General features: G+C 37.5%; 1 protein-coding gene across 1 annotated transcript; it reads right to left on the reverse strand.

Annotated features, from left to right (window-relative positions):
• Nucleotides 1–1,788: 1,788 nt before the first annotated feature.
• On the reverse strand, nucleotides 1,789–16,508 carry GUCA1C (guanylate cyclase activator 1C; the record flags this gene model as incomplete). The annotated part of the gene is made up of 4 exons (XM_083361760.1): nucleotides 1,789–2,239; nucleotides 5,334–5,421; nucleotides 7,827–7,976; nucleotides 16,317–16,508. The coding sequence occupies 4 exons, from the start codon at nucleotides 16,506–16,508 to the stop codon at nucleotides 2,127–2,129; spliced, it is 543 nt and encodes a 180-aa protein (XP_083217886.1). The 3' UTR covers nucleotides 1,789–2,126.
• Between the last annotated feature and the right edge of the window lie 387 nt (nucleotides 16,509–16,895).

The raw sequence follows: 16,895 nt of genomic DNA on the forward strand, positions 1-16,895 counted from the left end.
ATTCCCTAGTAATATCCTAAAACCGGAGGAATTTATGATTCTTTGTTCCTACTTCTTCTGGAATTACAGCCAATTATCTGAACATTTTTCTTGTTTTCCCAGTTTTTGTTTCAACTTCCCAAATTTCTGTCTTTTGACTAAAAAAGAAATCTGGGAGAGGAGGGTTAGCAAAATGTGCTAAAGTTTATTCCAGAGAAGTGTGTACAGGTTATCCTCGACATATGACTGCAATTGAGCCCAACGTTTCTGTTGCTAAGTGAGACATTTGTTAAGTGAATTTTGCCCCGTTTTACGACTTTTCTTACCACAGGTTACCAAAGGTTGTTAAGTGAGTCACTGCAGTTGTTAAGTTAGTAACATGGTTGTTAAGTGAATCTGGCTTCCTCATTGACTTTGCTTTTCCGAAGTAGAAAAAGGGATCATGCAACTCCAGGACACTGCAACCATCATAAATATGACTCAGTTGCCAAGAGTCTAAATTATGATCATGTGACTATGGCAATGCTGCAAAGGCTGGAAGTGTGAAAAACGGTCATGTCACTTTTTTCAATGCCGTTGTAACTTCAAATGATCATTAAATGAATGCTTGTAAGTTGAGAACTACCTGTATTCTGTCCCTTTCTGCCATTACTTTTATCATGGAGGCTGTAGTTTAGTGAATGTTGGCTAACTATCGATGGCAATTACAATGATCAGTTATAGAAATCCTTAAACAGCTAATAATCTGAGGCAAATTTCATCTATTCAGTTTAATTAGAAACAGAGATGGTTTTTTCTATATTTACTTATCAACAAACAATAAAACAATACAATAGAAAACAACACAATACAAAGAATGAATTCTGAGAAAGTTCAGGGAAATGAGATTTCAAAAAGAGGCTCACTTTAATAAAACTACACAGAGTGCAGTTGTAAGGAACACAGGAAAAAAACTAAAATATGATTTTTAAAGCTTACCATGATAACAAAAAAGCAAGAGATTTTAAAAAAATGTAGCATTTACACAAATTGACATGTACTAAGGAGGTTGAGGGACAATGAGTATAGTTTAGCCTGAGAACAAAAGGTTAAATAGGATGCTTTCTGTGTAGGAAAGAAAATATTTCTGTTTCAGGAGAGAGAAAAATAGGCCTGTTGGGCATTGTCAAGCTACTTTCAATTATTTTGGACTTTCTCAGTTCTGGATTTGGGAAACTGTCAATAATATATCAGACAGAAAAACCACAACATGTGCCCAGTTTTTCCCCTCTTCCTGGACTGAAGAGAGTGGGGAATTTTTAGTATTAGTTTATAAAGTTAGGGAAATTACTTAGGTGGCAAATCTGAACATAGGAATTACATATTGTTCTAATAATGTCTGAAGATTTCATCTTTTTTCCAGATTCAGAAAACTTTTAGAATCAGATATAGGAGTGTGCGTGCATGACTGTATGTACTGTTGCACCATTACTGTAAAGGATGTTGTCAGAAGCCAACAGACAGAAAAAGGAAAGTTTTACTTGACATAGGAATATGTAATTTTGGAATGGCTGAAAACTGCTTCTCCAAAAGCAATAATAAGAAAAATATATGAAAACGGGGAAAGAACTCTAGGAGAAGAGGTAATTTTAATAATTACCTTTAAATTGTGTTATTGTTAAATATATGTTTCATATAATATATTGGAATTAATCTTTGATAGCTGAAGACAAAGTTTTGAAATGCATCCTCTGAAATGCATCCTCGTAATTATTTCCTCAAATTTGTCTCATTTCAACTGATACATCAATCAGAATAGAGCTGGATAAAAGCTATTGTATCTTATGAGAAAAAAATGGAAGGGACAATAGATGGACTGTTCTGAGGTAATAATCTGTCTAGACCAGGGCTGTCAAACTGCCAGCCTGTGGGCTGGATGTGTCACGGTAAAACGTCGTCTACCCTATTGCCGGCAATGGGGAAAAAGTCACAATAAGTTGCGACACGACACATGACATCTTGAGTTTGACACCCGTGGTCTAGACCATCTTATGCTTTGAATAGTGGATGGGAAATGTAACAGTCAGTCTTGGTATTTGATATTATATTTCTTATATTCTTTTTGTCACAAGTACCGTTTAGAATAGGTGTGAGATGCTGTGTCTTCTCTAACTTTGTATAATTTTCAGTACGTTGGAGAGCTCAAAGCTCTTCGAAATGACTTCCCGGAAATGTTCATCCTTTTCCATTTCATTCATGAATTCTTCTAAGGTCAGTTCCCCTATTATGAAAACAATATACACTTCTTTAGACTCAAAATTTTGTAGACTGACTTTTTCTGTCTTGGAATTGGGGAAAACACTATAATTACCTCTACAATATTTATTACAGATAGTCGTTGAGTTACGAATGTAATGGAGCCTGTCCATTACAGTTGTAACGTTAACTGAATCATGTTAAATGAATTAGCCCCATCCCTCCTCTTCCCAATGCATTCATTAATCGAATGTGCGTTAAGAGCATATGAAGTATGTCAGGAGTGGCAAAGACTATGGGAGCCCTAGTGCAAGGACGAGACCACAGCCTCCAGTCACCTGAGGCCTCTCCCCACCCACTGAGATATCCCATGCTCCTTTCCACCCCTTGGGGTCCCCATAGCTGTTTGGGCTTTCTCTCTACCCATCACCCATCACCCACTTACTTTGTGAAGATCTCCACAGCTCAAGTTGTTGCAAAGTTGTTTTCCTTAGTTCTTGCATTTTTACATACACTTCCATCCGCTTTGGAAAAGCGTATGTAACACGGAAGCGTATGTAAGAATGCGAGATTTATCGCATCTCTTGTTTTGTCCATGTGTGCCTTCTGCATATTTTCAGCAACAGTTTCCTAATAGAGCAGCAGCACCATTGCCAGGGTCTCCTGAGCCCTTGCAGAGGCATAGGTCAGCGCAGCTGCTGGGTGCCATGCCTGGGAGTTCTACACCACCTGCACTCACCTCCTATACTGCCTTGGCTGCTGGGGCCCTTGTTCAACCAGGTGGAGAAACCCTGGGCTGGCCCCTCCCCTTTCCCATTGAGCCTCAGCGTCTCTCACAAGTGAGCGTCGCCCTACCCTACCACTTGCTGGAGTGCCAAACTTGGCTGCATCTTGCCAATTGTGTTGTTGCAGAGCCAGATAGAGAGTTAGAGATATTGGCGCAAGAAAATTTGAAGTGGTGCACCTCTTGCTTGTCAGGCGCACTCTAGTAGAGATCTGGCAGGCATGGAGATACCTGAGGGCCAAGGGGCACCCTGAGGGAGGAGACCCTCTTCAAGGTGGGAACAACCGGATCTCTGACTGTGTGCCTGGCAAGCGAGGGGTATAGGGCAGCCGGTGCACCAAGCTCTCCATTTCTCTATTCAGCTGCACGGTGGTGCAATGGGCGAGATCCAAGCGGGGTTGACTTCAGCTTTGGAGATCTTCCCAAGTTAAGTGAGTGATTGATAATAGGTGCAGAGGAACATGGAATGTGGTGGGCTACCAAAGCATACCCCATGTCTCTGGAGCCCTGGCAGGGCAGTATGGCGGGGGGGGGAATTGGCAGGGAACATGTTGCAGCCACTCTGCAGTTGGTCATAAGAGGAAAAACTGCTGTGGTGCTGCAACATATGTAACTTGGGACAGTATCATAAATACTTTTGGGGGAAATGTTGTAACTTTGAACCTTTGCTAAGTGAACTGTCATAACTCAAGGACTACTTGTACTTGGTAAAAAATAATATAGTTGCCCAACAATATCTCCAATTTGTGGGGAACCAAATATTCCATTCATTTGAAATTGCATTTGATGCATTTCTGAATCCTGCAGTTCCATCTGTAAAACAGACCCACATAAGAACTCATTTGTTAGATGAATAGAGCAGACTTCAATCTGTTGCATGACATTCTAATAATTAAAGGAAATGATATGGAGAGCCTAGACTGAGGAAGGCTGGAGATATGCACAGCTATGTGACTGCTTCAGGGTGAAAAATGGGGATAATGAAAACTGGGAAAAGAAACTCTTAAGCTCTAAGCAAATGATGAGATAGATAGTACAAACTCCTTGCTTCCTCAAGCTGCTTTTACTGAAACAATAAAAATGCAGAAGAAAAATATATTTGTCTTTGTGGGCCTATCTAATTTGAATCTCAGTAATTAGTTTCATTTTAATGTGTCAAAATAATGAGTCTCTTCTCTCATCTTCTTTTAGCTCTGCATATTTATTCCATTCTGATCAATTTTATATTGCAAGGAATAGTGTATATGAAAGTTTTTCTTAAATATTTCTTTTTGGAATTGATTGTTGCTACTTAGGGGGTTATTGAATGTGACAATAAACTGAGATTTATAATTACGATAGAGCTTAACTAAAAAAAAAGCAGATTTCCCTAACATACAACCAAAGCAAGAATATCTTATGTAATAATGCAACTGAAGAATGCTAGGTACAATTATCCTGTTCCATCTGGATAAAAATATAGCTTGCGACATTTCAAACATTCATGTTTCTCACTTTGATTCTCATGGCAAGATTCAGCACTTTGCTTCTAAAAAACACAGAATATATATACATATGTGTGTGTGTGTGTGTGTGTGTGTATACACATACATACATATATATACACATATATGCAATTAATTATGGTACAGTTAATTTGTAAGAATCTCTGTAAACCAATTTAATAAAATTTGCTCAACAAAGAATACAAAAATAAAGAATGAAATGAATGAACCATGCTTTTCTCAATTCTCTTTCTCTGCTGTCTTCGATTTCATCTTGCTGCAAACACACAGTGAGATCAAGCCATACAGTCTGAAAGACTCTTTGAATTAAAAAAAAATCAACTTTTGCTTTGTACACTGTCCATCATATAGTAATCTTCTTATCTAATTAGATCAATTTCAATCAGTTATGATATTTCTGAAGTATATACATGTAAGGGACACGGTAGCTCAGTGGGTTAGGACACTGAGCTTGTTGATCAGAAGATCGGCAGTTTGGCGGGTCGAATCCTGAGTGCCGCGTAGCAGAGTGAGTGCCTGTTACTCGTCCCAGCTTCTGCCAACCTAGCAGTTCGAAAGCACGTAAAAATGCAAGTAGAAAAATAGGGACCACTACGGTGGGAAGGTAACAGCGTTCCATGTGCCTTTGGCGTCTAGTCATGCCAGCCACATGACCACGGAGATGTCCTTGGCCCTAGAGTTGGAAACGACTAGCACGCATGTGCAGGGGAACCTTTACCTTTATATACATGTGGCTAACTCTATAGATATATCAACAAAATGCTTTTACCAAATTGCAAAGTCGTTTCAAAATAATGAAAATAAAGATTTCAAGATGTATTTATCCTTACCATCATTGTTTGCATCTATCTTCTGAAAAATCAGGTTTGTCAATTCTTCAGGAGTCATGTCTTGGTTGTTATTGATGGTTTGAATAGCCTAAATAAATAAGAATGCAAAAATAACTACATTCATATTGCAACTATAAGAGGCAGCTTTTGTATACCCTGCACTTGAGGGATAGTTAGAAAAGCAATCCAGTTAAATCAACACTGAAAGCTAATCACATTATTTAAAAGAGACTAAAACTTTAGAGACTTAATAGCATAGTTTATGCTGAAATGCATATCACAGTGTTTTGATACTTAATTTTTTTAAAAAAACTATTAATACTATTCTGCTTTTAATTTTTCATTGCAGCTGAAGAAATGAAGATGGTGATTGAATATATCAGTATTTATCCATGTAGAAACACCATAGGTTTACTAAAATACTATATGTGGAGGAGCCTGTGGAGATAATCCAGAAGCTACAACTGGCAGGTCAAAAGTATTCTGGCAGAGTAACATGTCTTCTAAAATCACTACACTGATTACTAGTAAGCTTAACGGGTCAGTTCAGAATACTGGCCAATACTTATGAAGTCTTCCATAATATAGCTAATATCTATTAGGCACTGTATGCTAGCATTGAATCTGTCCCTTGAGAATACCTTATAAGAGTTATCCAACTTCAGAGGTAAACAGATGTAAACTACAGAACCCTTTGAAACTCTGTCACCGGACATATGCTCAGCTCCAGGTCTTTTTTTTACAATTCATATATTGGTTTACACTGTTTCATATTTTTACATCATTATAATCTGCTGTATAAGCTCTTCCTGTTGGGGCACACTATAAAAACATTAATAAAAACACTAAGAAGAAAATCAAAGCATAAAGTTGAAACGGGACCATTTAAGTCAATGCAGGATTCCAAATCAAAACATGCATAACACAGAGAAGCCTAAATTATGAGCATTCCACTGCAGAAATCTTCTGAATGTTTGAACTGGCTTTTCTAAAGGGCCAAATTAGGTGTAATGACAGACAAAATTCTGGCGATAGAAATGACGATCAGAAATAATTCAACCTGAACATAATCTAGGTGGCCTTAGTTTTTGCTTGCTTAGTTCTTAATGACCTTTATGCTGGATATTTGTATTTGTCTCTGTTCTGTAATTACATTAATAAAGAAATAATTAAATGTTAAAAGGCTAAAAATACCAGATATGGTGCAGTGTTATTTTATTCCCATTTATGATAATATTTTCTTGCACTACACGAATAAAAAATGAACTTGGGAAAGAGTTTATAATACAAAAACTATGTGAAATAGTTTAAGTAGTTTTCTTCTTGTCCTGCTGTTACAGAAAAAACACTCGTACATACAAACATTCAACTCTTGGTGTTTCCTTCTTGAGTGTATGTGATTATTTGAACAAGAAGCTGTCCATCTGCACATACATGAACACACATAATTTGTCCCAGGAACTCTCATATTTTGGGGGTTTTGTTGTAATTCTAAGTCTTAAGTTGGATATTCTAGAAAAGAAATTAGATTAACTGCTGCCCTAAGTGATACAATAATTTTTTAAGGAGAGTTTTAAGTTTTTTCTATATTGGAATCACGTTAGTCATATATATAGTAATAGCACTTAGACTTATATACCGCTTCACAGTGCTTTATAGCAATCTCAAAGTGATTTACAGAGTTAACATATTTCTCCCAACAATGTGGTCCTCATTTTACCAACCTTGGAAGGATGGAAGGCTAAGTCAATCTTGAGCCAGTCAGGATCAAACTCCTGGAAGTGAGCAGTGAGTTAGCCTGCAATACTGCATTCTAACCATTGTGCCACCAAGGCTCTGATATATAGGAAGGCTTTTTCTTATGTAAAAAGGCTTAGGAACTATGATCCCTATATGAAAATAAACAGTTTTACTGTTTATGGCTAAACAGTTATTCCATTTGCAAAAATATGATTAAGAATCTCTGCCTTACCCTTTCATATCTGTTTAAAACACAAAGAATGATAGTAATTGTGATACTGGGCACCTGGTATAAAAGATGCATTTTCCCCAGTTTCTTTGAATAATATGTAAAATAGCTCTGTAACTCAGTTCCTCCCATGAGCAATGAAACACTTGTCCCATCTACAAAGTTTGGTTCAATCCTTTCCACCATTGTGGTTCATCTCTAAATGTACTAAAATGTTTGGTTGTGATCACTCAGCACTATCTTAGGTAAAGCAGCTCCTTTGAATGTTCTTGAGCTAGATTACTTCCCCAAAATTCCAAGAGCCAATAGCAGCTTTGGATAGTTTCAGTTTCACCTAATGGAAGTGAGGAAAGCTCAGTGTAGATACGTATTGCCTTTGCCTCTGGGACAGCAAAGAAATCATAGGTGATAATTTGGCCATATATTTTTTATAACAGTTGTTAAATCAGTCAAAACATCAGCATCTTCACAATATTAAAATCCCATAGAATGATTTATCCTTGCAAATTTGTGCATTTACTCACCATTAATATGCTTATTACTTCTTTTTTGTCAATTGTTCCGCTCCCATCAATATCATAAAGTTTAAAATACCATTTCAATTTTTGGTCAATTTTCCCACGTATCACCAGATTTATAGCAGCTAAAAGCTCCAAATAGTCAATAAATCCATCCTTTAAAAAAAGGGGGGATGTGGGGTGAGTATATTTAAAAGTATATGAAATTGCATTTATTATAACAATAATATTAATAAGAGAATAACTGGTTGCAAAAATAATTAAGGATGATTTGATGGCTTCTCCATCCTGCAATTTTCTTGCTACAGAAGATTCTCCCATTCAGAAAGAAGGAAAAAGGTCAGTAGAAGACCAGAAACAGAAAAAACTCACTGTCTATCCATAGATCATGAGAATAATAACAATGTAAAACAGAGACTTCCTCTCTGTACCACCACTTCAGACTGCCCACTAGATTTTAAAAAGTAAAACTTTGCTGCTGTTACAGCAAACCAGAACTGTTCATTATGAAATGGCAGTTCCACATCAAGAAACGTTTCTAGCCCCTTAGAAGAACAACCTCACTGTCTCATTCTACTGCAGCTCAAATTTCTGTTAAAGCAATTTTACAAAAAGCACATTGTCAATAATCTAAGTGATGCTAGCAGAGTGTGTGGTTGATAGCAGTTGTTTGCTCCATGTGAAAAATAGCAATGTAAGTTGTTCATCTATTGAAAAGGCTAGTCATATCAGGTATGTCATGGAATTTTCACAAAAAAAATGAGCACAATGCTGAGGGGAAAAAATCGAATCGTTATTCAATGATTATGAGTGCCTGCTTTGCAAGAACGGAATCCTGAACAATAGAAAGGAAGAGAACATTATACATTTTAGGATTGAGGGTGGGACATGTGAATGAGCTTATTTATGGACACAGTTTGAGCAAGTGAGACAGGTGTTTAAACAAAGAAAAATGTATTAGCAAGCAAAGCTGCTGAGAATTCCATTGTTAAAAGGATGGCTCTTTCACCTATTTCATAGATAAACTTATTTTAGGTGAGGAATGTTCATTATTTTCTTTTTGATAGGATTAAAAAGCTTTTTGGGTAGCAGAAAGATAGCCAATAATGAGTTATGCATTAGCCAAGGATGGGAAGGATTCTGTAGCTTTATTATTATCATCATCACAATTGATTCAGTACTTTTGATTTATTTTATTTTCAGGCATTTGATACCCTACCCTATCAGTGCTTATTCTAAAAAAAGGTTCCAAGGTGTTCCATTAAAATGTACTCATATAAAGATATATAAAACTCTGCCATGGCGGCTAATCCAAACTTCACTGCAATACATTGATGAGAAAGATGCAGAGTAGGTCAACAATAGGTAAGTGGCAAAAACTAAGTCTTGAATATACAGTCAAGTACTGGGTCATCAGAAACAAAAGAAGTGAAGTACTAATACCACTTTACAATGCTTTGGTAAGGCCACACCTGGAATACTGCATCCAGTTTTGGTCACCACGATGTAAAAAAGATGTCGAGACTCTAGAAAGGGTACAGAGAAGAGCAACAAAGATGATTAGGGGGCTGGAGGCCAAAACATATAGGGAACGGTTGCTGGAATTGGGTATGTGTAGTTTAACGAAGAGAAGAGTGAGGGGTGACATGATAGCAGTGTTCCAATATCTCAGGGGCTACCACAAAGAAGAGGGAGTCAAGCTATTCTCCAAAGCACCTGAAAGCAGGACAAGAAGCAACGGATGGAAACTAGTCAAGGAGAGACGCAACCTAGAACTAAGGAGAAACTTCCTGACAGTTAGAACAATTAACCAGTGGAACAACCTGCCTCCAGAGGTGGTGAATGCTCCAACACTGGAGGTTTTTAAGAAGAGACTGGACAGCCATTTGCCTGAAATGGTATAAGGTTTCCTGCCTGAGCAGGGGGTTGGACTAGATGACCTCCAAGGTCCCTTCCAACTTATTATTATTATTATTATTATTATTATTGTTGTTGTTGTTGTTGTTGTTGTTGTTGTTGTTATTATTATTATTATTATTATTATTATTATTATTATTATTATTATTATTATTATTATTATTATTATTAAAGCATCAAGGCCCTGGTGGAAAGTCAGAGTTTAATAGAAAAATACAGCAGAGACCAATGGATGGTGCCTCTCAAAATCTCAGATATTTCTACACCAACAAACAGCATGCAAAATAAACAGGATATCTGTAAAACTAGAGATCCTAACTCAGAAATAGAAATATGTGATTGTTATCATTGAAAGGTTATGGGATGATATTTATGTTTGGCACACAACACTGGAAAGCTGCTACTTGTGCAAAAGGAGCAGATCCAACAGAAGGAAGAGGGGAAGCAAGTGTTTTATTTTGCACTCGCCTACTCTAGTGACCTCCCCTTCATGGATTACTGCCTTGTCGTGGCAAAGGGGCTTGCGTAATTCAATGAAGCTATGAGCTATGCCGTGCAGGGCCACCCAAGACGGACAGGTCATAGCTGAGAGTTCTGACAAAACGTGATCCACTGGAGAAGGAAATGGCAACCCACTCCAGTATCTTTGCCATGAAAACCCTATGGACAGTACCAAAAGGCAAAACGATATGACGCTGGAAGATGAGCCCCTCAGGTCGGAAGGCGTCCAATATGCTACTGGGGAAGAGCAGAGGGCTAGTACTAGTAGCGCCAGAAAGAATGAAGTGACTGGGCCAAAGCCGAAAGGACGCTCAGCTGTGGATGTGTCTGGTGGTGAAAGGAAAGTCCGATGCTGTAAAGATTTTTTCTCCATAGGAACCTGGAATGTAAGATCCATGAATCAAGGAAAGCTGGACGTGGTCAAACAAGAGATGACAAGACTGAACATCGACATCTTAGGTATCAGCAAACTAAAATGGACAGGAATGGGTGAATTTAATTCAGATGACCATCAGGTATACTACTGCGGGCAAGAATCCCTCAGAAGAAATGGAGTAGCCTTCATAGTCAATAAAAGAGTAGGAAAAGCAATACTGGGATACAATCCTCAAAATGACAGAATGATCTCAGTTCGAATCCAAGGCAAACCATTCAATATCACAGTAGTCCAAGTCTATGGCCCAACCACCGGAGCTGAAGAGGATGAAATTGACCGGTTCTATGAAGCCCTACAGCACCTTATAGAACTAACACCAAAAAATGATGTCCTTATCATCATGGGGGATTGGAATGCTAAAGTAGGAAGCCAAAAGATAACTGGAATAACAGGCAAGTTTGGCCTTGGAGTACAAAATGAAGCAGGGCACAGGCTGATAGAATTTTGTCAAGAGAATACGATGGTCATAGCAAACACTCTTTTCCAACAACCCAAGAGACGGCTCTACACATGGACATCACCAGAGGGTCAACACAGAAATCAGATTGACTATATGCTCTGCAGCCAAAGATGGAGAAGCTCTATACAGTCAGTAAAAACAAGACCAGGAGCTAACTGTGGCTCAGACCATGAGCTTCTCCTTGCAAAGTTTAGGCTTAAACTGAAGAAAGTAGGGAAAAGCACTAGGCCACTCAGGTATGAATTAAATCATATCCCTGTTGAATATACAGTAGAGGTGACAAATAGATTTAAGGAATTAGATCTGATAGACAGAGTGCCTGAAGAACTATGGACAGAGGTTCGAGACATTGTACAACAGGTAGCAACCAAAACCATCCCAAAGAAAATGAAATGCAAGAAAGCAAAATGGCTGTCTGAGGAAGCTTTGCAAATTGCTGAGGAAAGGAGGGAAGCGAAAGGCAAGGGAGAAAAACATAGATATGCCCAATTGAATGCAGAATTCCAGAGAATAGCTAGAAGAGATAAGAATGCCTTCTTAAATGAACAGTGCAAAGAAATAGAAGAAAACAATAGAATAGGGAGGACCAGAGATCTTTTCAAGAAAATTGGAGAGATGAAGGGAACGTTTAATGCAAATATGGGCATGATAAAGGACCAAAATGGCAGGGACCTAACAGAGGCAGAAGAGATTAAGAAGAGGTGGCAAAATTACACAGAAGAACTATACAAGAATGAGCTTAACATCCCAGATAATCACAATGAGGTGGTCACTGACCTCGAGCCAGACATCCTAGAATGTGAAGTGAAGTGGGCCTTAGAAAAGCTGAGCAACAACAAAGCTAGTGGAGGTGACAGTATACCAGCTGAGCTATTCAAAATCTTAAAAGACGATGCAGTAAAAGTGCTACACTCAATTTGCCAGCAAATTTGGAAAACTCAACAGTGGCCACAGGATTGGAAAAGATCAGTTTACATTCCAATTCCAAAGAAAGGCAGTGCCAAAGAATGTTCAAACTATCGCACCATTGCACTCATTTCTCATGCTAGTAAAGTCATGCTTAAAATCCTACAAGCTAGACTTCAGCAGTATGTGGATCGAGAACTACCAGAAGTACAGGCAGGATTTCGAAGAGGCAGAGGAACTAGAGATCAAATTGCCAACATACGCTGGATCATGGAGAAAGCTAGGGAGTTCCAGAAAAACATCTACTTCTGCTTCATTGACTATGCTAAAGCCTTTGATTGTGTGGATCATAACAAACTCTGGCAAGTTCTTAAAGAGATGGGAGTACCAGACCATCTTATTTGTCTCTTGAGAAACCTATATGCGGGTCAAGAAGCAACAGTGAGAACTGGACATGGAACCACTGATTGGTTCAAAATTGGTTAAGGAGTCCGGCAAGGCTGTATACTGTCGCCCTGCCTATTTAACTTATATGCAGAGCACATCATGAGAAAGGCAGGGCTAGATGAATCAAAAGTTGGAATTAAGATTGCCGGAAGAAATATCAACAACCTAAGATACACAGATGATACCACTCTAATGGCAGAAAGTGAAGAAGAACTAAAGAGCCTCTTGTTGCGGGTGAAGAAGGAGAGTGCAAAACCTGGGTTGAAACTGAACATTAAGAAAACCAAGATCATGGCATCTGGCCCTCTCAATTCCTGGCAAATAGATGGGGAAGAAATGGAGGTAGTGACAGATTTTATTTTCCTGGGCTCCAAGATCACTGCAGATGGGGACTGTAGCCAAGAAATTAAAAGACGCTTGCTCCTCGGAAGGAAAGCCATGGCAAATCTAGACAGCACACTAAAAAGCAGAGACATCACCCTGTCAACAAAAGTGCGTATAGTCAAGGCTATGGTCTTCCCAGTTGCAATGTATGGCAGTGAAAGTTGGACCATAAGAAAGGCTGAGCGCCAAAGAATTGAGGCCTTTGAACTATGGTGCTGGAGAAGACTCCTGCGAGTCCCTTGGACTGCAAGGCGATCAAACTGGTCAGTCCTAGAGGAGATCAATCCTGACTGCTCTTTAGAAGGCCAGATCCTGAAGCTAAAACTCAAATACTTTGGCCACCTAATGAGAAGGAAGGACTCACTGGAGAAGAGCCTAATGCTGGGAAAGATCGAGGGCAATAGAAGAAGGGGACGACAGAGAATGAGGTGGCTGGATGGAGTCACTGAAGCAGTAGGCGTGAGCTTAAATGGACTCCAGAAGATGGTAGAGGACAGGAAGGCCTGGAGGAATGTTGTCCATAGGGTCGCGATGGGTCGGACACGACTTCGCAGCTAACAACAACAACAACTCTAGTGACCTAGAATTGCTCAAGCAACAGTCCAGGATTGACTGTATTGTTTCAGGTCTTTTAAAATCTACTGTTTGCTGGGCCAAATTGCCTTGGGCAATGCGGATTTACAAACTGCCACCTAAGTGTTTGTTTCTTTGATTTGTATCCTCTTTCATCTGGAGTATCCTTCTCTTTTCATTTTAGAATGCCAGGTATGTAGTGCGATATGCTCATTTTCTTTTTCAGATATAATTCCTGGGGTCTCTTCAATGGTTCTTTTGGAAAAAATCATTTTTGTTTAAATCATAAGTAGACAGGTTACAAGCAATCTCATTGAATTTAGTGGAGAAATACATTTGCAGGATTAAATCCTTAATAATACCATCAAATGTATAGCAAAAATGTGAATGATACGTCCAAAGCAAATTTGTCAACAACTTGCAAAGAAAATGTCAGAGTATGTAAGTATGTCTGGACAAATGGCTGCATTTATGCAAGCTATGTGTATGAGACAGAAAAGGGGCATACTCAAAAGTGGATATAATGCATAGTTTAATCAGAATAAAACCATCATGTTTTAATAGTATGGAAGCATATAAACTTTTCTGACATGCATGGGAAAGGATACAATTTGTGCCTCCCATCATGGAATTTAAATATTTACAGTTTAATATTTGTTGATTTCTTTTATCAAATCATTTTTCTGAAAGAGTATTTTTATCATTTTTTGTGAATTTCTTTGAATTCTAAGAGATTACTAAGAATAATAGTGCAGAATAGATGAGTCCATCAATACCACTGGACTGCTACACAGCTGCTGGGAACTGAGATCCAGCAACTTCTGCAAAATTGTAAATATTCTGTTTGTAGACTAGAAGAAGTGCAGTCAAATCTGGTTCAACTTTACTACTGCTGAGTATTACCAACTGCAAAGAATTTCATTTTGCAATTTGTACATTGTAAACAATAGATGTATTAAATATGTGCAAATTAACTCAAGTCTTGCTAAAGTCTGGCGCTTGTCTTCAGCACAGATATGGCAGAAAAGTGGGCACAATCATATTAAATGGATAGATGATAGCTTGAGGAATGTTACAATAAAAACACATGCTGTGTGTGTTTGTGTATGTGTGCGTGTGCATCTTTTGTGAATCTATGCATATGAATAAGCAATTAAAATTATGTGAGTTCACGGGTAGACAATCTCATTGGTGCCAGCCAGTGAGTGGGTAGACAATCCATGGAAATATTTTTAAAAATGACAGTGATTATAATAATAAATAATAAACCTTTATTGTCAAAGTACAACATGTGTACATTGAGATTAGCTGAGCCTCCCCCCGTGCTCTCTCCCCCAAACACACAGTGACAACAAACCCTCCATCCCACCACACTATGTGAACCAACTACACCACACACCGGCCTCCCAAGTCAATTCTGCATAAGATTATGTCCCATTTAAAAGCCTAACAGCCCACGGATAAAAGCTATTTTTCAGCCTGTTGGTACGGCTGGCTATATTCCTATATCTCCTACCAGATGGTAGGAGAGTAAAGAGATACCGTCCAGGGTATTATGATTTAAAGCCTCCCAGAGTTGCCTTATACAGGAGATGGGCTGCAGAAAAAATACTATAAGTCTCAGTGAAAGCAGTATAGTTGCTGGGCCTGTGGAAATACTGCTCATAGGTTTACCTTATATTCTTAAACTTGTATTTTATGGCAGATTGTATCTTCAGATAATAATGGTTGACATTAGTATCTTGTAATTTGTCTGAGCTAGGATTACACTTGACTTTAGCCAAAAGGCTGACATTAAGTCAATAATCCCCAAAGTACAAGTCAATCAATAATTCATACATATTTAATATGCCTAGGTTTTTTTCCAGGAAGACAATTAAAAAAAGTTTTATGAATACATTATGTATGATGAAAGAAACTGTCACAAATAAATTGTAAATAAAGAAAATTGTTTTTTAAAGTGTGTATCATCAGAAAAGCAAGCAAATACAGTATAAAACAAGTGAGTAAATATGATGCAACCACATTTGGAATATTATATACAGTTCTTATTGTATTTCAGAAAGAATATTGTACAGTAGTAATTGGATAAAATTAGAAAAAGATAAATTGTGGTAATGAAATATTACAACAACTAGGCAAAGTGACCAAAGGACTTACTATACAAGTATGATATGATATATATGGTGGGCTCCAAAATTTCTAAGAATCATGTGACAAACTCATGAAAATTAATAATGAAGCATATTGATTGAATTTAATAGTTACTAGCTTTCTACAACCTCTAAAATTGAAGGCATAGAGCTGGCAACCATAGCTAAAGATGGCAATCGCTATTATATACATCTTAATTCTGTGCATCTCACAGATATCTGACCAATGTATAAAGCAACAGATGGAAGTAGATAGGTCTTTGTTGAAAGTAATCTTTTAATTATTTTATTTATTATTTTTCTTTGAAAAATAATCGAATCAGAAAAACCAGTTAACATGCATATTTGAAAACACACTGATAATCATTTATGAAATTCTGCCAGCTTGAGAGGCTGTTTTCCCTTTTTGGCTTTTTTCCTTAGCTATCCTGTTCTGCATTTATTAATATAAACTCTGGGGATGGTATTTTCCCCAAAAACACAGTGTATGAGATATCAGGATAACTATCAGCTATAAAATATATTTTTAATCACTGATAAATTAAATCCCTGTTAAACAGGCATATACTCTTCTAGCTACATTTATATCTTGCAGAATCAATCTGGAAGGAATTGTAAATCAAATATGTCCGACATAAGATTCTAAAGTGTTCTATATACAATAAATGAAAAACAGCACACAATTACCTAAAACTATGTACTATAGAAATAACCCTTACCTTATTTGTATCAAAAATATTGAATACTTTCTCAACATAATTATTTGCCTGAGGAGTTGAATTTTCAAGACCAAGGATCTTCTTGCATTCATATATGGTGAGTTGTCCAGATGGGCATTCTCTCATGAATTTTGCATACCACTGGTAATTTTCCATAGCAGTCATTTCCTCCATTGATTCATTAGCACCCATTTGGATGCAATTAATCTATCCTTCTTTCTTAAATTAGTTTCCACGATCACTTTCCCTCACTGCAGTGGCTCACGTTTAACTGGAATCAAAGGAACTCCAACACATGTAACAACTGTAAGCATCTTAAGATCACTATAGATTTAGTTTAAGTAAAAATAGAAGTGGGATTACCTTCAGCTCTACCAGTTAATATATATTTCTTTTACAACATTAACAGTCCTAAGGGAAATAGAAATATGTTACTGTTAAAAATAATTCATGCAGAAATAGCTATTATGATAATTTTATTACTAATCAACATTATATTTTGTATGTTGAGAAAAGAAAATCTATCCATTATATTTTTAAACAACTAATTAAAAAGGGTTCTATATGGGAAGAAGGTTA

The sequence above is a fragment of the Vipera ursinii genome (assembly GCF_947247035.1).
Source record: "Vipera ursinii genome assembly, chromosome: 4".
NCBI classification, from domain to species: domain Eukaryota; kingdom Metazoa; phylum Chordata; class Lepidosauria; order Squamata; family Viperidae; genus Vipera; species Vipera ursinii.